This window comes from Chinchilla lanigera, unplaced genomic scaffold, assembly GCF_000276665.1.
Source record: "Chinchilla lanigera isolate Chin_1 unplaced genomic scaffold, ChiLan1.0 scaffold00041, whole genome shotgun sequence".
In the NCBI taxonomy this organism is placed as follows: Eukaryota; Metazoa; Chordata; class Mammalia; order Rodentia; family Chinchillidae; genus Chinchilla; species Chinchilla lanigera.
In genome coordinates this window covers 19,532,711-19,553,371 of record NW_004955442.1, presented here as the reverse complement: position 1 = coordinate 19,553,371, position 20,661 = coordinate 19,532,711, and the positions used below count along the sequence as shown (strand labels likewise).

The 20,661-nt window shown below is 41.8% G+C and overlaps 2 protein-coding genes across 3 annotated transcripts in view; one reads left to right on the top strand and one right to left on the bottom strand.

Annotated features, from left to right (window-relative positions):
- The window catches only part of Pi4ka (phosphatidylinositol 4-kinase, catalytic, alpha), a 147,836-nt gene that overhangs the window by 41,419 nt on the left and 85,756 nt on the right, over positions 1-20,661 (bottom strand). For both annotated transcript variants that reach the window (XM_005391836.2, XM_005391837.2), the window contains exons 20-23: positions 10,753-10,861; positions 10,013-10,149; positions 9,736-9,869; positions 6,726-6,808 (exon numbers count right to left, since the gene is read on the bottom strand). In XM_005391836.2, coding sequence (XP_005391893.1) covers positions 6,726-6,808; positions 9,736-9,869; positions 10,013-10,149; positions 10,753-10,861 — 463 coding nt within the window. The remainder of the gene's footprint in view (positions 1-6,725; positions 6,809-9,735; positions 9,870-10,012; positions 10,150-10,752; positions 10,862-20,661) is intronic.
- The window catches only part of Serpind1 (serpin peptidase inhibitor, clade D (heparin cofactor), member 1), a 12,576-nt gene continuing 7,300 nt past the window's right edge, over positions 15,386-20,661 (top strand). Inside the window, exons 1-2 of the mRNA XM_005391835.1 lie at positions 15,386-15,482; positions 19,211-20,057. Of these exons, the coding sequence (XP_005391892.1) occupies positions 19,226-20,057 (832 nt within the window). The 5' untranslated portion in view covers positions 15,386-15,482; positions 19,211-19,225. The remainder of the gene's footprint in view (positions 15,483-19,210; positions 20,058-20,661) is intronic.

Genomic DNA, 20,661 nt, shown 5'->3' with positions numbered 1-20,661 from the left:
GTACTTATTGGGTTATAATCCAATACTACAGCTATTTTGTTGTTCAAATCATTCTAGCTAGAGCTCTCAGGTCAGCTCCCATGTCCTCCTGACATGTTTTTTTCCCTCTTAGTATATCCTTACTTCATGGTTCAGACTGAACACTCCAAATCTGAAAATATAAAACACTACCAAAAACAAACAAAACGCTACAAAATCTGAACAGTTTGAGAGACAACATGAGACTCAAAAAATTGCAGAGTTAAGCTGGTCACAGTGGTGCATACCTGTAATCCTAGCACTCTGGGAGCCTGGAGCAAAAGATTAGCAGGTTTGAGCCCAGCCTCGGCAACTTAGTAACTTAGTGAGACCCTGTCTCAAAATAAAAAAAGGTTGGGAGGCTGGGCATGGTGGCATATGCCTGTAATCCCAGCACTTGGGAGGCTGAGGCAGGAGGATCATTGTGAGTTTAAGACCAGTCTGGGCTCCAAAGTGAGCTCAAGGCCAGCCTGAACTGCATAGCAAGACCCTGTCTCAAAGAGAAAATAAATAAATAAATAAACGGGTTGGGGATGTAGCTCAGTACAAGGGACCTGGGTTCAATCCCCAGTACCACTAACATGTGTGCACAGACACACACACAGGTATGCACACATGCGTGCACACAAATGCTCATGCGCACACATATCCTACAGTTTACAGCATTCCAGATGTTGAATTTTTGGATAAGGGATTATCAACCAGTAAAGTCTATGCAAATATTCCATAATACAAAAATCCTGAAATCTAAAACACTCCTGGTTCCAAGTACTTTGGATGAGGGGTACTTCACCCTTTTTACAAAGTATTCTGGGCTCGTTTTGTATTTTCCTTACCCTATCCCCTCCCTGGAATCAACCACTTCTCCATGCAGTTCTGGTTCCTGTTACTGAAGAATGGCTTTTAGATCTGAGCATGAGTTGTGCTCACTGTATCAAGGGTGCAAAGCAGGATGTTAAGCATCAGAATGCAGTGAGAATCAGTATGAACAAAAGAACTGTAAGAAAATGCCACTTGGTCCTCCACAACACTGTCTCTCCATCCAGTGCCTTTCAGATGGCTCAACAGTAGGCAGAAATTAAGCAGGTATTACCAGCATTGTAACCCAGACCCAGCACACAGCCTGAGACATACAGCCTTTTCATTGCTATTTATTACAAGGATGGATGGGTACCAACACAGCTCGCAGCAATATGGAAAGTGATTGGTGTATCCTTCACAGATACCCAAGGGTAGATAGACAATCTTTTTTTTCTTCCTTTTGTCTGTGTTTTCAGTACCAAAAATTGAACCTAAGGCCTTTTCACTAAGTTGCCCAAGAGCGACTTGAACTTGTGATCCTCCTGCCCAAGCTCAGAATTACAGGTGTCAACATTCTGTTGAGACTCTTTATTTTCACCTACCTACCTTCTAACCCTTTTATCATCTTCCCTTCCTTCCCTCCTTCCTCCCTTCTGTTGAGATAGTGTCTCACTATGTAGCCCAGGCTGGCCTCTAACTTGCAGTGATCCTCCTGCTTCAGCCTCCTGAGTGCTAGGATTACAAGCATGCTCCACCACACCTGGCTCCCTTTCCTCTTTTGAGACTGCTTTGTTGAGAGTTTGTTTAGAGGTTCTCGCAGGGTACCACATCTATTCATATACCTTCACCAAACAATGGTCCTCCTCTATCTGGGGAGGTCATCCACTTCAACCAAGTGCACAGCTTCAGGAGGGAAGCACATGGAGTGGTGAGGAGGAAGGGGACTCCAACACAGCCAGCTGGATCCACCAGATCAACTGAGGTGATCAATGGGGTGACAGATGTCACAGCCAAATCACCCTCGCATCCTTGAGACTGCCTTTTTAAGAGGCTGAGTTGGGTACATGAAATTTTAGTTGAGGTACTTGCTTAGTATAATATTTTTCATATATACAGCTTTATATATGAGTATATATGAGGTAAGTAAAAAACTGAATCTCTCAGTTCCTAATAAATAATCAGGTAGTGATCAGATGCCAATAAATATCACAGTAGCAGTGAATATTTATTAAATCTAAAATTTCTGCTTAAAAAAAAAGCCATCTTCCTTCTTGTTCCTACAGCTAGTTGCAGATTACTAGTGAATTAACTGTGCAAGTGGCAGGTGAGCAGCAAGCTCCTGGCCTTATTTCCAGGAAACATGGCTTACACATGTGTGGAGGAGGTAGGAGCCTTTCCTTCTAGATTTGCTAAGTGTTTCATATCCCCTCACTCTTGGTTATTTCTAAAAATTCATGAATAACATGTCTCTAATATTGTTTCCTTTCCACCTCTTTTAGGAAGGAAAATGAAGAGAAGTAAATTCAATAGCTGCACCCTTATCGGATTAAGCTAAGTATTATGTTCAGACCCAAAACAAATGATTAATTTAAAATCAGCCCTCAGGAGGATCACTATGAGTTTGAGGTCAGCCTGGGATACAACAGTGAGTTCAAGGCCAGCCTGCACGGCAAAGCGAGACACTGTCAAAATAAACCAACAAAAAATAAAATAATGTAGAAGAAGACAGTGTACTGAAAAAATTTGAAGTGTGTCTGTGAAAACAAATCATTCAAGTACCATTTGATTTCCTCTGATGATAGCAATAGCAACCTGGAGCTCAGACAAAAGGGCAAGTGAGATACCCAGTTTCCAAAAGGGATCTGACTCTATCTGTACTCCCTTGGAAGCTGGTAACATGTACTAGGCTCTTAGGTCTCTCAGGGGTTCGCAGTTTCAATTTTGTTGTTATTTTGTTTTTTGAGACAAGATCTTGCTAGGGGTTCAGGCTGGCTTTAAACTCACTACATAGCTCAGGCTGGCCTGGAACTCATAGTGATCCTCCTGCCTCAGCCTCTTTGGTGCTGGGATTATAAGCATGCACCATCATACCTCTCTGTCGCCCTCCTAAAACCAAATAGTCTTTGGGCGAGCCAACTGTCTAGTACAAAACTCAGCACAAAATTATGGGCTGCCCCATAAATGACAGCGGGAGGATGGATGAGGGGAATAAACCCATGAACAGCAGTTGGTGGTTGATGGCATCTCTCCCCAAAGTCCAACAACTCTAAGCATGCCCTGGACCACTCCTAGAAGCGGCCTCTGGCCTCAAGCAGGTTCCCAACCCCCACACACTGCCAGCAAAGAGAGCTTCCAGAATCCCTGTACTGTCCTTCCTGGCCAGCCCAGCTGGTTCATGGCTGCAGAAACAAATTCATGCACAGAATCTTCTGACTGCTGTGAAGTGTTCATAAACAACTTATTAGAAGCAAGTCTTACATGAGCAGCATTTTGGCATCTCTGGGGTGATTCTTCAAAATATTTCTTTAAACACTCAATTTTCACAAGAAAAAAACAGTTTCTACTATCCAGAGATAATTGTTCCACTGGCAGGAATAAGTTAATAGATTCGGGGCTGGGGATTTAGCTCAGCGGCAAAGCACCTGCCTGGCAAGCGCAAGGTCGTGAGTTCGGTTCCCGGTACCGGAGAAAAAAAAAAAGTTAATAGATTCATCAGTGTGCCAATGGCTTCTGTTATGGAAAAGACTGATCACTACTATTCATACTTAATTAATATTACATTTATTAAAAACATAGCGACCAGCATCTCTCAAAACATTTACATAGGCAGTTAATCAAAATTCATGGATTCTATAGCCAGGCGTGGTGGTGCATACCCGTAATCCCAGCACTCGGGAGGCTGAGGCAGGAGGATTGTTGCAAGCTTGAGACCAGCCTGGGCTACAAATTGAGTTCAAGACCAGCCTAAACTGCATAGTGAGACCCTGTCTCAAAAAAGACCAAAAAAAAAAAAAAAAGAAAGAAAATTCATGGATTCTACCAAATTTCCTTGCATGTTTAAACATGATTGTAATTTTTTTTTTTTTGAGACATAGTCTTGCTATGTAGTTCAGGTTGGCCTTGAACTCACTATGTAGCTCAGGCTGGCCTTGAACCTACAGTGTTCTCTGACCTCAGCTTACTGGGTGTTGGGATACAGGCATGGCCACCAGGCCTGGCAACCTGATTATAAACTTAATCAAATTATTCTAAGCATGGGGCTGGGGATTTAGCTCAGCGGCAAAAAGCGCCTGCCTGGCAAGCGCAAGGTCGTGAGTTCAGTTCCCAGTACCGGAGAAAAACCAAAAAAAAAAAAAAACAAAAATTATTCTAAGCATTTAATTACATCATAGGTCTAATTTTCAATACCTAAATTTTTTAAAAATATCTTATAAATCAGACTTATCAGTGCCCTTCCATTGAAACTAGTAAAAATGCTTTTTCTATGCATTTAACTTTTTTCTTTGCTGACTCCATTTTATGTAACATCTTTCCTTCTGCTTCTTCTTCTTGGTTAAACTTCTGCAAAACTCAATTTAATGTTAGCTCTTTGTAAGCTTACAAAATGATACATAAATAGCATATAAGAAAACCCACAGATTTTATGTGTTCAATTTGATGACTTCTACACAGCTGTACAGATTCATGCAACCACCACCCAAGATACAAAACATGTGCATCCATCCAGAGTTCTTGAGTCTCTTTCCAGTTTTCATCTCTTTTTATTCCTATTCCCCTCTTGAGTTTGCCTTACTACGGGTTTTGTAATATTTTTATGCTTTCCTGGAGTTTCTACTATTTTTCTGTCTTCCTAGGAATTTGATCCTCTTGGCAGGGACTTGTGACAGCTGAGGCCCTGGATGCAATCAAGTCGGAGGATATGTTGCACTGTGACACGTGTGCTCTGTACAGATTTTTGTACTCTGAAATGTTCCCAGAAATGATGGAGGCCCTGTTTGGGCAGGGTCCACAGAGCCTGGCTTGCTGTCCTGGCATTCCTGCCAGGCCTGAAGGCTTCTTCAAACAGGGGCTCCTCCTAATTGGCACATGGAGACCATGACAATGGATGTGTTTGCAGCCAGCTCTCTGTGACTCACAGAGTCTCTTTAACTGGCTATTCTGTGGGGCTAATCTGTCTATCACCCACTGGATGTTCCCCCTACTGGTTCACTCTCTGTGCCACTTCCCCTGTTGTCATTTGGATCTGGAATGTCATCTCAAAGCCTCAAGTGCTCAGAGGCTGGGCTTGTGGGAGGTAACTGGATTATGGAGGCATTACAGTTAACCCATTAGGAGGTGGGGACCAGTTAGAGGCAGATCACTGGGGGACGACCTAGAAGGGTGAACCTCCCTCCCCTGTTCCTCCCTTCTATTGCTGCTTCCTGGCAGCCATGACATGAGCAGCGCTTCCTCTGTGATGCCTCTCTGCCAAGTTGCTTTCTGGCTTGGAGCCAACTAACCATGGCCACCTCCTCTCCTTTAAATTGTGGGTATTGAGTACTACTTTGTCTCAGTGATGAGAAAGTGACCAAGGCACCCTCTAATGCTGGTGCTGGACCTTCTCCTGGACTGTGTGGCTCTTTCCTGGTGTTCCTTCTTTCCTGCGTATGCCAAGAGAAACAACTATATGGCTCCATTTCACACAGACAGAATCTTTTTTTAATTTTTTTTTTGAAAAACCTCCAGACAGAATCTTTTTTTTAACTTTTTTTGTTCACATAGACTTACTGGAAGAAAACAGCATTACATATCAATTTGGCCCTCTTTCTATCAGATCAATATTTACCAAATCAATCAACCACACAGATCAAAAATAGTCGGGGAAAAAACATTGCATCTGTACTGAACATATACAGGCTTTTTTCCTTGTCATTATTCCCTAAATAATATAGCATAACTATTTACATAGCATTTATATTGTATTATTAGTAATTTAGAGACTGTTTAAAGTATATGGGAGCATGAGCATAGGTTATATGCAAATAGTATGCCATTTTGTACATTCTCAGGTTTTATTATTTGTTGCAGGTCCTGAAACCAATATCCCTTGAATACCAAGGAATGACTGATGTATATATATCCTTTTTTAATTATAACCATCTTAATTAGACATTTTATATTAAACTCTACTTTTATAATACCATTATGAATTCATTCATAGCTTTCCTAATCTAAACTTGCTTTAACCAAGCAAATTTTTTTAAATGCTAATATTTACATTCAAATTATAATGATTTACCTACTGGGGCTCCCTTTAAACTGGTTGCCTGGTTGTCTCAGCCTGGTCCTGACATTCAAAAAGCACAAATGCTCTCTAGCAAAAGGAAAACCCTCCAGGTCCATCAATGGCCGTCTGAGGAGCTCTGACTCCTTTCAGCAAAGGATAGTATTAGGGATCAATATCTGGGTACAGAAGCACACCTGAACAGAGAGATGGTACAGTCCTTCTGCTTTAGGGCTCCTTGCAGAAGTAGCACAAGCAGGAATACTTATGTATGTATATTTTTTTAATTTTTATTTACAGTACTAGGGATTGAGAGCACAGAGAGTATGAGCTACAACCCCAGACTTTTTTTCAGTTGCTGTTACTTTGAGGCAGGGTCTTGTTAAGTTGCCCAGATTGCCCATTAACTTGTATCCTCCTGCTTCAGCCTCCCAAGTAGCTGGGATTATAGGTATGTGCCACTATGCTTGGCTAGCAGACCTTTTTTTTTTTTTTTTTTTTTTTTGCTTTATGCTGATTTTCCAATATAGCATGTAACTTCATAAACCTATTTTCTCTGTGTGGACAGAAAATAAAAAGTACTACTCCCTTTTATTCTATTACAGATCAATTCATCATGAGAGTACCAGAATAATAAACTTACCAGATTTGTCTTTCTGAATAGCTTTATCCTCAAAGTAGCAGAACATTACTTGGAATCGATCAGGATCTGTTGAACGTAGTACCCTAGTAAGGAGAATAGCTTTAAATAATTTTGAAAAATTCAGGCCCTTTGTATCAGATGACACTGTTCAGAACTGGTATAACTATGAGTAACAGACACCCTCTGCCATTTATAAAAGACTTGGACTCATTTTAATTACAGTGCTGACTGCATTACCCAAAATGGAAATAATTAGCATACCCACTGATAAAAAACTGGTCAGATAGATCAAAGCACAGCCATTCGATGATATCACATAGCCATTAAAACAAGAGGGAGCCCTCTATGTCCTGTTACAGGAAAACATCCAAGAGATACGACTAAGTGAGGAAAGCACAAACAGGCATAGCACGATCCTACTGGTAGGTTTTCTAAAGGCCTATCTGTGCTTTTGTATGGGTTGAATACAGGTTTGCCTACGCACAAAAAATGTGTAGAGGGAAAATGAGATAATCAGCAGGTTATCTCTGCACGGTAGGAATGAGGGGCTGGCAAGGGGCTAGGAAGTGAGACCTGCATTTCTTCACCTTTAAATTCTTATGTACCATCTGTTGGTTTTGTTTTTCTCTTTTTTTACTCTGTGCATCACGGACTTTTTAAATAGTAAAATATATCATGGGGGGATAGATATGAACAAAACATACACATTGAAATCCCCTTCAAAAAATGTGAAACTAGGAAGGAATGGCAGAGCAAGGCAGTGATGGGGAAGTGTGAAAATAATCAAAGTATGTTATGTGTATGCATGAATCTGCAAAAATGAAACTCACTAACCTGAATAACAAAAAAAAATGTTTAAAAATCCAGACAAGGTTTTCATAGTAAAATATAATTACTAATAAAATATTTTCATGCATGCAGAAAAGAGCTTGAAAGAGCTCTTGTAGGCATGAAAAAGCAAAGGAAAAAATATTTAACCTTCAGGAAAAGGAAGGAAAAGAAAAGAAACTCATATGCTTGTCTGACAGCTGCTTTACAGAGCCATTCAGAGTGCTGGAAGCTCCCCGCAAAAGCAGGAGCTTGGAGTATGTGTCCAAGGCCTCCACGCTCGCCTCTCAAGCGGTTGCCTCCACAGTGCCTTCCAGGCCCTGGAAGTCTACATTCTTGGGTGCTCACATTGCATATATGGCTTTTACTTGACTTCTCACATTTTCCCGTGTTGTTTTAAAGCTTTCCCCAATACCAGTGGTTGGGAATTTAAGCCAAATTCTTGAATAAAGGCCTCAGGGTTGTATCTCTACGCTAAGTTAGGGCTCTCAGGGACCTGCCAGTAGCCCAGAACCCTGAGAACCTTGTGGGGAAAGGACTGTGTCTGCTAATGGGTTGATTACTGATGGTCGGCTTATGATCTCCAGCTGAACTGAGTGAACTGAGTGAACGTGGTGCTGGGTGTGGGAGGCTTGCCTGAGAATTGTTACCATCAGCTGAGAGGCAGAATTGGAAAGGGATAATGAATTTCTCCTGTTGGTTTTAGTCACATTCTTTGTTCTAATAAGAGGTGATTGAGATCAGTGATCAAGGCTGCCGCAGTCCGAGAGACTATAAGCCCCCTTATCCCAGATTTTTAGCTCTCTTGTTTTTCTTGTCTCTTTTACCTTTTCTTATTTATTCACGGGCACCTCATTCTCGGGACCTGTCACTATAGTTAATACCAACAGAACCTGAAAATATTCAGGCACACTTGTAGGGGGATGGGAGACAGCTCTTCCAGTCATATGCACTAGCATTAAAATTGCTAGCAGGTTTTTTGTTTTGTTTTATTTTGTTTTGCTTATTTTATTTTGGCTTGTTTTTCTTTGAAAATGTACCCTTTGATGGGGAAGGTGGGGACTAGAAGGAACCATGCTAACATTCTACAGGGGGTGGTGGAGACATCAGTAATTTTTTTCCCTCTAGTTATCTGGCTCCTTCTTCTGGCCTTCATTAACAAGCGGCAGAGCGCTTAAGAGATCACTTGGGTTTCAATTTACATTAGAGATTATAATCTTGGGTGACTTACTTGTCTCAGTTCCTTATCTGTAAATGGGCATATAATAACGCTAATCTCATAGGTTTGTTGCAGAGGGTTGTAAACTTAGTCCAGTACCTGGCACAGCAGAAGCACTCAATTCATGTCAGCTGTTTCTGTTATCATGACAGCAATTATATGCCATAGCAGTCACAGTGGTTAGGACTGCAGGGGTGACAGCTACATTCTAAGCATCAGATTATCTGTAGCACTACTGTAGAGCCTGATTCGTCACACATCACATTAGCTACTTGTACTCAGCTGCAGTCTTGAAAACTGCCTCAGTGAGTGTCCTGGCACCCTTCTCAGTGAGGGCTGCTCCCCAGAGGGACTCCCATCAGTCCATGGACTAAGTTTGTCCTATCAGTTAAGACTGCTCAGAAGCCTTCTTCCTATGAGAGATAGGAGGATGATAATGGAGTTAGGATGTAGGATGTTATATTACACATAGCATTTGGGCCAGGTGTGGTGGTGCATGCCTGTAATCCCAGCACCCAGGAGGCTGAGGCAGAAGCATCCTTGCAAGTTAGAGACCAGCCTGGGCTACAAAGTGAGCTCAAGGCCAGCCTGAACTACATAGCAAGACCCTGTCTCAGAAAGACAAAAAAACAAAAAATAATAAATAATAAATAGACATAGCAATTGGTACAAAAGAAGGAGGGGAACATGAGAAAAGCCAAGGGTACTTTTGTTAATATGTTTTGGGGTGTCTTGTTATGCACTTCAGGCTAGCCTTGAACTCACTATGTAGCCCCAGTTTGCAACTGAACTCACAGCGATCCTCCTGCATCAGCCTCCCAAGTGCTAGGCTAGACCACTAGTATGCTTTTTAAAAAAGCTTTCATGTCTTGGAAGGAGTAGAAAAAAATTTCATGCATAGAATGGCACAAAAATATAAACTCTGCTCTAACACAGATGTGCAGAAGGTAGGGGCTCATGTACCTCATGTATTCCAACCGGTACACAGACAACAGGTATGTCGACATGGCAAAGTCCAGCTTGTTGATAAGAGCAGACACTTCAGGAGGAGGGTCCAGCAGGTTGATGATTGTGCTTCGAAGCTCACTCAGCTCAGCCTGGAGGGAAAGAAACATTCACAGACTCATGAGGGCATCTTCCCAGGAGAAAGGAGCCCCAGAGGATGGCAACAGGTGTACACTGAAAAGGTCTGGGATGATCATTAAGGAAAGTTTAGCAAAAGTGAGAAGAGAATCCTTACAGGGGTGACTGTGTCATTCTTCATGGCTGAGTTGTACTGGAGAACTGACCGCAGAGGTTCTTTGCTGGGAAAGGTGAGCAGAGGAGACTTGGTGGCTATTTCACAGACCCCCTCATACCATTCTTCTGGCCAGAGTCCTGTAAGAGAGACAAGGGTGAGGGGTTTAGCTCAATGGTAAAATGCTTGACCAGCATGCGTGAGGCCTTAGGTTCACCTACCAAAGGGGTAGGTGGGGGAGAGAGAGAGAGATGCTCATTTGAGAAGTACTGCACTGGAAATGACCGACAATTTCTGGAGTCCTGGGTCCTTCGTTTGGAATAATTATCCTAAGAACCAGGTGTGCTCCCTGTGACCCCAGCACTTGGAGAGGTTGAGGCAAGAGGACTACAAGTTCAAGCCCATCCTGGGCAACTTAGCAATTTAGTGAAACCCTGTCTCAAAATTTAAAGGAGGGTACCAGGTGGGTGCCCAATTCCAACTATAATGTCTCTCTCTTGAGGGCTCACACTATTTTCCTTGAGTGTGTACCTTCAGTGCTGCATTAAAAAAAAAATCCCTTTATACCTTTTAAAAATCCTATGCTCCCTCTGGGAAGGGTGATGTTTATAAATACTTGTAGAAAGGAACAGCTGCATTTGGACTCACTTTGAATGTGCTCACCCTCATAATCAGGATGAGCCCCATCTCGTCCTTGTTTCCCTTCTCCACTCTGTCTTTCCTGGGAGAGATCAGCCTCCTACCTGAGCCCTCCACAGCGAATCCCATCAGTACAGAGTACAGCCAGAAGTCCCGGAAGAGCTTCTGTAACCGAGGCTTAGCTTCCTTGATGGGTGGCAATCGTCGGGTGAGCTGATATGCCAAAAAGAGAACAGAAGTTATTTCGCTCACAAAACCCTAATACAAGTTAATGTAGAATCAAGCACAGATTCACTCTCTAAGAGCATTCTCAGAGACTTGGTCAGTCACGGCAAGTAGGAAAAGACACACTGAGCAGTACCTCTCAATAATTTCTTAGTAGTTAATTAATTCACTTGTTTATTATCTGGTGCAGCAGGGACTGCGACTGGGAGTTGAAAGCCCTATTCTTGTACTCTAAGGATTTTTTATCTAGTTGAAAGACAGGTGGACAAATAATCACATAATGACTTTTTCATACAGTAATCTTGGGTACAGTCCCAATATGGCAAACAGGTAAAAGCAGGGTTGCTTGGGTGCAGGTGTGAGGAGTCAAATTTCCCTGTACCCTTGCTTGAGATAGTGCCCACCTCGTATGAGTCATGGCACGTCATCATCAGTTTTCTAAAATGGTTACATTGGTGCAAAACACCCAACTAGGCAGGTCAGTCCACAAAGACCCTCCAGGACATGAGCCTCGATATAGTAATGCAGTGAGGTAGTCTCTGCTACCCAAATACTCACAGCTCACAGACACCAAATCTGGCCAGGCCCTGGGCCAAGGACGCAGAGTAAGATAAATGGGGATATTCGTTGCTGGGACAATTCACACAATAGAAGGACTATAGATTGGCAAAACACTTCCTGGAAAGAGACTTGATAATATGTATAAAATATTCTAAATGTCTCCAAAAACACTGCACCCCAAATCCCATCTCTAAGAATCTATCAAAACAATAAGCTAACCAAGCATACTGGCACATGCCTGAAATCCCAGCACTCTAGGAGGCTGAGGCAGGAGGATCAGAGCCAGCCTGAGCAACTTATTAGAGCTTGTCTCAAAATATAAATGAAAATGCCAAGACATACAGGAACACATGATGTTGCACAAATGTCAATACCATTACTGCGGGGGACTAAGGCAAGAGGATTGAAAATTCAAGCCCAGCCCAGGCAACTTAGTGACTCAGCAAGAACCTGTCTCAAAATAAAACACAGAAAATGTCTGGGGGTGTAGCTCAGTATCAGAGCACTTGCTCACTATGTGTGACTGTTGGATTCAAACCCTACTACCCGCCACCACACACACACATTAGAGGTCTTATAAACAGAACATGCGTTGGTGGTTATGGAAAAGATTGGACTTCCAGAATACCTCACTCCTGATGGAATCAGAAGCTCCACAAACTGGCTGGGAAACTCTTATTGTTTCATTTTGTTTTGTTTTGCTTTGTTTTGCAATACTAGGAAACTGAACCCTGGGATATTTCTACCACTGAACTACATCCAGATTTTTATTATTTTTTATTTTCAGACAGGTTCTAAGTTGCCTAGGTGGGACTGAACTTCCTACGTTAGCCTGAGTGCTGAGTTTACAGGAATGTGCCATTCTGCCTGGCTCCTTCAGTGGTTTTTACATACCTAAGAGAAAGTGACTCCACTCTCTGATTTGGGATCCTATTCCTCACTCTATGAGCTTCTGGGTTCCCTAAGGCTTCAACTTGAAAGTGCCCTGTGAATGGCCCCTGTGTTCTGACTCCTCCTGGCCCACGGGTTATCATCTCAGCTGAGCCTGCTCATGTCCCCACAAAAGGAAGAGTAGTTTCAGAAAACCTAGCATTGCATTGACATATCCAGAGATAAGGACAGCATGTGGCTGTGGTCAGCTGGGACTCAGTTCAGGGAAATATTCCTACGCTTGAAGAGAGACAAAAAGGAGTTAGGACAAGGCTACGGAAAGACTCATATGAGTCTTCTCTGGCCCCATCTGATAGAAAGGCTACAAATAGGAAAGAGCAAAAAATAAGGTTGGTGACAAGTGAAAAAAGATAGATTTTTTTTTTTAAAGTCTAAAGAGATGTAACAGACAGATGCAATGCACAAATTCTGACTAGATGCTCAATTAAAAAAAAAAGTTAGGCCACGGATATAGCTCAGTGGCATAAGCACCTGCCTGGCAAGTGCAAGGTCCTGAATTCGATTCCCAGTACAAAAAAAAAGTTAAAAGAGACATTTTTGAAGCCACACAGAAATCTGAATGGAACTGGAATACATGATATACACAAGGACCATGATTTTCCCAGACGTAACTGGTACAGTACAGGGCAGAGAGCCTTCCATTTAAGTGACACATGTTCCAGAGCCCAGAACTGCAGTGTTGCCAAATCCACTGACCTTCAAATTCCCCCATCAATGGCCAATGCCTCCCCACACATATGTAATTAAGCAGATACAGCAAAACTATTAGCTGTTTCGTAAGCTGTTCACATATAGATGTGCATTATTCAACTCTTCCAATTTCTCTGCACCCTTTCTATATTTCTTATTTAAAAGTTGGAAAAAATACCTAACCATAAGGCAAGCTTTGAAACAGGAACAAAAGCAATGGAGTATGTTGACAGATGGTACCACTTTACAGTGGAGGCCAAACCACGTACAATCTGTTACCCATAAATGAGGAACAGATTGAAAAATGTTAAGATTATCAAGAAAGGTTGAAATCTGGTTTTATCAACAGTGAGTTACATGACCAAAAGGCTACATATGCATGAAACATCACTAGCTACTAATCAAAAAAAATTAACAGAAGAGGGCTGGAGGTACACTTCCTTGGCAGAGCATTTCTAGCATGTGTGTAGCCCTGGGTTCAATCCCCAGCATACCCCCCCCACACACACACACAGACACACACACACACACACACACACACGGCAATACATACTCATAGAAATAATTCCAGCAAAGAAGTACATATAGTACAAATGAAAGCTATGGCTTCTCCCCAACTTTTTCTAAGAAAACATGGATTCTGTGAAATGAGAAAGGCTGCCATTTACAAGCATCCACTCATGCCAGGCGACGCTCTACACTTTCCACTCATTCCACTCAGTTCATTTTCACAACCCTTTACTGCAGCAAATGTAATCATCACTTTCATTCTAGAGGGGAGAACCCTGAGAGTATGATTTTAGCCAACTGACTAGTGTGGCTTCATAAATAGCAGGAGAGCAGCAGCCATATGCCACTCTACAGGGAAGATGTGCCAAGCAGAAAGACCAGCAAGTGCCAAAGTTCTGCCAGGGGCTTAGCTTAGTATGTATGAGAACAGAAGAGCTTATGAGGCTGAGCAAACCCCCAAGAAGAGTATGGATGCAAGGAAGAGCCTTCTTGAGCAATATCATGGTACCCAAGTTGAGATGGATTAAGTAGGACAGATGAAACCTCTGAAACAACTCTGACTAAAACTAGAGTGCTATACTAAACCCAAAGCCAACCATACCTTCCATGTCCTGAACATAGTGGCCCTTTATACACCAGCATCTCTCAACAGCAATATATAAGCTGGGCACAACAGCATATGCCTGCAGTCCCAGCTACCTGGGAGCCCTGAGGCAGAAAAATCACAAATTTGTGGCCAACTTGCACAAACTTTGCAAGACCCTGTCTTATTAAAAATAAGATAAAAAGAGCTGGGGATACAGCTCAGTGGTAGAGCGTTTGCCTAACATGCATAAGGCCCTAGGTTCAATCCCCAGCACTGAAGAAAAAATACTTCCATTAAACAGTAACATATAGATGCCCACAGGCCTCATGCAGCCACAGACTCTCCTGCCTAAAGGTTGTGCTCTCCCTATAGATGGTCTCCAACAGACAGATGCAATGCACAAATTCTGACTAGATGCTCAATTAAAAAAAAAATGTTAGGCCAAGGATATAGCTCAGTGGCATAAGCACCTGCCTGGCAAGTGCAAGGTCCTGAGTTCCCAAGCTATGGGTGTCAAAATCAAGGAGCAGGCCTGTGATAAGCTGGTCTCCTAGTCAAGCAAGATTATTATTTTACCTCATAAAATTAAAAATATATTAATTACAGCCCCATAGGCTCAATGAATGCCTAAGAGGACCTAGGTTTGGGAAGTATAACTGAGTAATATCCCTTTCTGTCCTACAACAGACAAGACAGCCACACAGTATGGTTTCCCACAGTCAGTGACCTTTGACTAAAGAGAGGTCTCTACCACAGTCTCTATTCTATAAGCCACAAATCTTATTTTCCCTCCACTTTTCAGTAGGGAATAAGTTTGTGGAGGGCTGAAGACACCTTCCTGATAGCCAAACCAACCATGTCTGCCCTGGTGGTCAGGGCAAGGTCAGATGCTGCGGTCATCCCAGATGGGAAAGGCACAGTGGGAAGACAGATGCATGCTCTGGTCTTTCTTTCAGAGCAGCATTACAGCTATCCCTGGGGTAACTGGCCCCCAGAACTCTGAGTGCCTGGGTTATGTGCAGGCTCCAGCGAGAGCCGCTCCTGAGTACACTTCATGAACCCTGCAACAATCACATTTAAAACCTTCATAGAAGACAAACTGGAGCCTGGGAGTCACCAATCACTAAACAGTGATCAAAGGCACAGCTGAGGGGGTTTGTGCTGACAAAGCTAGTTGGGTGGTGTTTGAATTGGGACATATTTACTTTGGAAAATATGCAATAACAGTCTAGCACCAAAGTTCACATCGAAACTCCACTGGTGTCCCTGGCTGTTTTTATCTCTGTAACTCCACTTCTCAGAAGCACAGGGGTAAGTTCAGTTTCTAATATTTCTATAGATTATAAATTCTCATTTTTGGTATTTAGAGATGGGCAACTAGTTCCTTTATTGAAATACAACTTTAGAAGCTTTCTATACTACCTAAAAAGTGGGCAAATGTTCTTATTTTAATCTGTCTATTATAAAGTTCTATCAATTACATTATTGGGACAACTGACAAAATTGGAATAAAAACTGTAGAAGACATTAAAGTCCTACATCTATGTTAAACTATTCAAACCAGATAACTGTTCTATGATTATGTACAAGAATATTCTTGTGTTTTGGCATTTTTTTCCCTAAAGTATTATTAATAAAGGTTGGAGGGACATGATATAAGAGTCCTAATTTTAAGTGGTTCAGAAAATAATGTGTGTGTGTGTGTGTCTACAGGAGTACATATACATGTATATATACACACACACATATAATAGAGAGATAAAGAATAAATAAAATGTTCCAAAATGTAAGAACATGGTGAATCTGGGGGAAGGGGATATAGCGCTGCTTTACTGCTCTATTCTTTTAACTTTCTCTAAATTTGAATTATTTCAAAATGAAATGTTTTCCAAGCTGCAAGGAGCTACTTCCCCCATTTTGCCTGCTCTGTTTGAGCCTGGAGACAATGAGCTGAGAGAGACGATGGTTTTCAGGTACTCTGCTCTGATGCACAAACAAAAAGGCCAACACCACTCCATAAGAAAGTGCTACATGTTTCCAGAAAAACAAACTTCATGTAATTTATCTCAAACATTATTGCTTCTCTTCAAAGATTGTAATCTGGATTGAAATACAACCTAGAGATAGTTTTTAAATGCCTCATTATTTGTATTACACTAAATAGCAAAACAGTAAAAGATTTACCTTTTAGAGCTTTAATTTCTCAATCCATAGAAAATATCAGGTATTTTCTCTTTTTTCTTTTGGTAAGGAATGAGTAAAAACTTCTTTTTGGCTTTTCATCAAACAATGCAGGAACAAGGCATAAGAGCTTACAAATATACTCTCTGAATACTGAACAAGAACATGAATATCTTCACCCCGCCTTCCTATGTGGCCTCAGATTCATGTTCTTGAACAGTTACTAATTTTTTAGTTTCTTTGGAGTTTTTTCTGTTTTGCTTTGTCTTGTCTTTTTTTGAGACAGGACCTCACTATGTAGTTTAGGCTGGCTTTAAGCTCACTTTGCAGCCCAGGCTGGCCTTGAACTCACAGTGATCCTTCCTGCCTCAGCCTCCCAAGTGCTGGGATTATAGGCATGTGCCACCATGCCCAGCTTAATTTCTTAGTTTTTGTTTTCTTTAACCTTATTATTATTATTTTTTAATCTGTGAATATTTAAGTGCAGCTGAACTGGGAGACTTCCATGAAGTTGCTCATTTTCTCCTTCACCTTTTTTTTCTGGTACTGGGGACTAAACCTACTGCCTTCAAGCTACTTTCCAGACTTTTTTTTTGAGGCACAGTCTTGCTAAATCACTAAGTTGCCCGGGCTGAGCTTGATCCTGCCTCAGCCTAGCCTCCCAAGTGCTAGGATTACAAGCATTTGCCATGATGCCTGGCTCTCCTTAACTTCAAACTTGTTAAAATGTATTACCACTGATACCCACGTTTGACTTAAGTGGGAACTGAGCCCAGTTCTACTTATAGGCATGCACATTAGGAATCACTTCTAGAAATCACTGCATTGGTGCAAACTATGTGCATGCCACTGCAGCCTCAGTGAGGTGCCAAGAGGGAGGGTTAGAAAAGACAACAGATACTTTCCAAATCGGAAACTATGTGACTTTTTCCCTCCAAAATATGTAATTCAAACAATGTTGGAGCTGATTGTTTTAATAGTGCTCTAGATGGAGGACCCACAGAAGAAGACTGGCAGCAATTATTCCCCAAGCCCAGGTAGCTGGGGCATGTCCAGGGATAGATGAGCTATCATTTGAAGGATGCTTCCCTATTTCACTGAAGAGTGAATGCTGCTGTTTATAATGTTCACCCAGTCAGGCAATACATGATCCCAACTTCTAATTATCCCAGAAAGAATAACTGTGTTTTGTTAAATCTGTTGTGTATCTGTGACCATTTCCTATTAGAAGATCTAACTAGGGGAGAGGAGCCACAGGCCCTTGCTAATTATTTGAACTTATAAAGCCTAAAGCAGAACATCTGACATAGGGAGTGTGGGGGGACTCAAACAACATGGCTCAAATCTAATCACTGCCATTCATTCATTCATTGGGGGCTGGAGATCAAGTCCAGGTCTGGGCAAGCAAGAGTGAGCTACTGAGCTAGCTACAGCTCCAACCCAAATCCTTGCCATTTATTAGCAACAGCAATGAAAGGCTCGATTTCCTCATATGTAAAATGCTGCGAGTGCAAAGCTAAACTGTACAAAGTACCTTATACAGAGACTAGCATCCAACAGAAACTCCATCAATAGTCACTGCCATTACCAACATCAACAAAACTGAGAGCAGGGCTGCGAATGGTGGCACAAACCTGTAATCCTAGCACTTGGAAGGCTAAGGCAGGAGGACTACAGGAGTTGGAGGCCAGCCTGGACTACATAGTGCATTTAGGGCCAGAGTGAAGTACAGAGTGAGGCCCTGTCTCAAAAAACAAAAACCAAAAATTAAGAGCAGTTCAAGTGGGGTTACAGTTATATGGTACAGTTACAGTGGTACCTCAATTTACAAACTTAAATTTGTTTTACGGTTTGGGGGAGGATGGGCTGTGTTTGTGTTTATGTGGGGAAGATGGCTATAGTTGTGTCTGCCACCCAGTGCTGAGTTTGCAAATGGAAGCAAAATTTTGCCACTTTTGCTTGTGAACCGAATTGTTTGCAAACAGAAGTGTTCCTAAACTGAGGATTACTCTACCTCCTAAAAAGCTTCAGGCTTTACATTCAAATAATTAGCAGGGCCCAGTAGCTCCTCTCTACCCTAGTCTGGCGGTAGATCTTCTAATAGGAAATGGTCACAGATACACAACAGATTTAACAAAACACAATTATTCCTTCTGGGATAATCAGAAGTTGGGATCATGTATTGCCTGACTGGGTGAACATTTTAAACAGCTATATTCACTCTTCAGTGAAACAAGGAAGCACCCATCAGATAACAGCTCATTTACCCAGGATAAAGTTAATAACTCAGAAGTAAGAGCAAGTTAAGGCCATTTAGTGGCCAAAATTGATTTGACAAGTCAAAGCAAATCCTTCTTGGAACAAGGCAGAAGATGAGTAGAAAAAAACAAGCTACCCACAAAGTCCACAAGCCAATCACAGGATCCCCATTAAACATTACTTTGTTTACTTAAATAAAGGGAATACCCCTCAGGCCTTTAGGGAGAGCCTTCTTTCATCGCCCTCACATAGACTTTGGGTGCCTGGTGAGACCGATTAGGAGCAGTAAAGTGGAGCTGCATCTGATGGCATACACCGATAATCCCAGTGCTCTGAGAGGCTGAGACAGGATAGAAAGCTGGAGCTCAGATTGGGCAATGTAACAACTTAGCAAGAGCCATCCTGAAGGCCCTGAGTTAACTCTCTACTAACACACACACACACACACACACACACACACACACACACAAAGCAGTAAAGTGGAAAAGATTTAGTTCTTCCTGACAGCAAAGTGCATTTGCACCAAATCATATAACCTAATTAGCCTCTGAGGGAAGAGTCTCTTCATGTCTCTCACCATACTGTGTTTTTCCCTCTAGTTTTAGCTCTACAAAATGAAATACCCATTCCACTGTCTTCTCATTTCTCTCATTATAATATCCACATGTGATGGAAGCGAAGGTCTCAAAGATCAGCCAAATAATAAAAACCTAAGCATGCTCCTTCTGCCTGCTGACTTCCACAAAGAAAACACAGTTACTAATGACTGGATTCCAGAGGGGGAGGAGGATGATGACTATCTGGACCTGGAAAAGTTACTCAGTGAGGATGACAACTACATTTACATCATAGATGCAGTTTCTCCAACAGACTCAGAATCCAGTGCTGGAAACATCCTGCAGCTTTTCCATGGCAAGAGCCGGATCCAGCGTCTTAACATTCTCAATGCAAAGTTTGCTTTCAACCTCTACCGCGCACTGAAGGACCAGAGCAATTCTTTTGACAATATCTTCATAGCACCTGTTGGAATTTCTACTGCCATGGGAATGATTTCCTTAGGCCTGAGGGAACAGACCCATGAACAGGTGCACTTGGTTTTGCACTTTAAAGACTTTGTTAATGCTAGCAGCAAGTATGAGATCATGACCATCCATAATCTCTTCCGTAAGCTAACTCATCGCCTCTTCAGGAGAAACTTTGGGTACACCCTTCAGTCAGTCAATAACCTTTATATCCAGAAGCAGTTTCCCATTCTGGATGACTTCAAAACTAAAGTCAGAGAATATTACTTTGCTGAAGCCCAAGCAGCTAACTTCTCAGACCCTGCTTTCGTATCAAAAACCAATGACCAAATTCTGAAGTTCACCAAGGGTCTGATAAAAGACGCTCTGGAAAACATAGATCCTGCTACTCAGATGATGATTCTAAACTGCATCTACTTTAAAGGTAAAAAGTAGCTTTACAGTTTTCAAAGAAAACTTACAATATACTTTTTCAGTACACAGGTAGACTAAATGGCAAAAATTGTATTCTAGCTATAATTTATCCAAGAAAATAAGACATAGGTCAATTCTGGGGCAGGGACAATCATGAGAAGGTGATAGCTGCTGAACCCTAACTCTGTACTTCATAATCACTGGATCCTCATCACATGTGAGATCATCATGGCTACTAGGATTCCCATTTTACAAAGCCACTATACCACAGAGAGGTAAGAGGTTTCTCCCAGTACACATGGCTAGTAGAGAGCAGTCCAGATTGGACTTCAGCAGGCCATCTCTAGCAATCTGTGAAACTGGAAGAAATAACAAAAAACCATTTCAGCATTTGGACAGCCTGGATTTGAGTTTCTTCATTTCCTTTCCTAAATAGAATGGGATATAGTGCAGTGATAGAGCATTTCCCTAGAATGTGCAAGGCCTTAGGTCTAATTCTCAGTACAAAAAAAAAAAAAAAAAAAGTATCAGAGCTATTGGTATGACGTTGGGAAGATTAATGAAGATGAGGAAGAGACCCTCTGAAATGAAGGAAGAAAAGAACATTCAGAGAA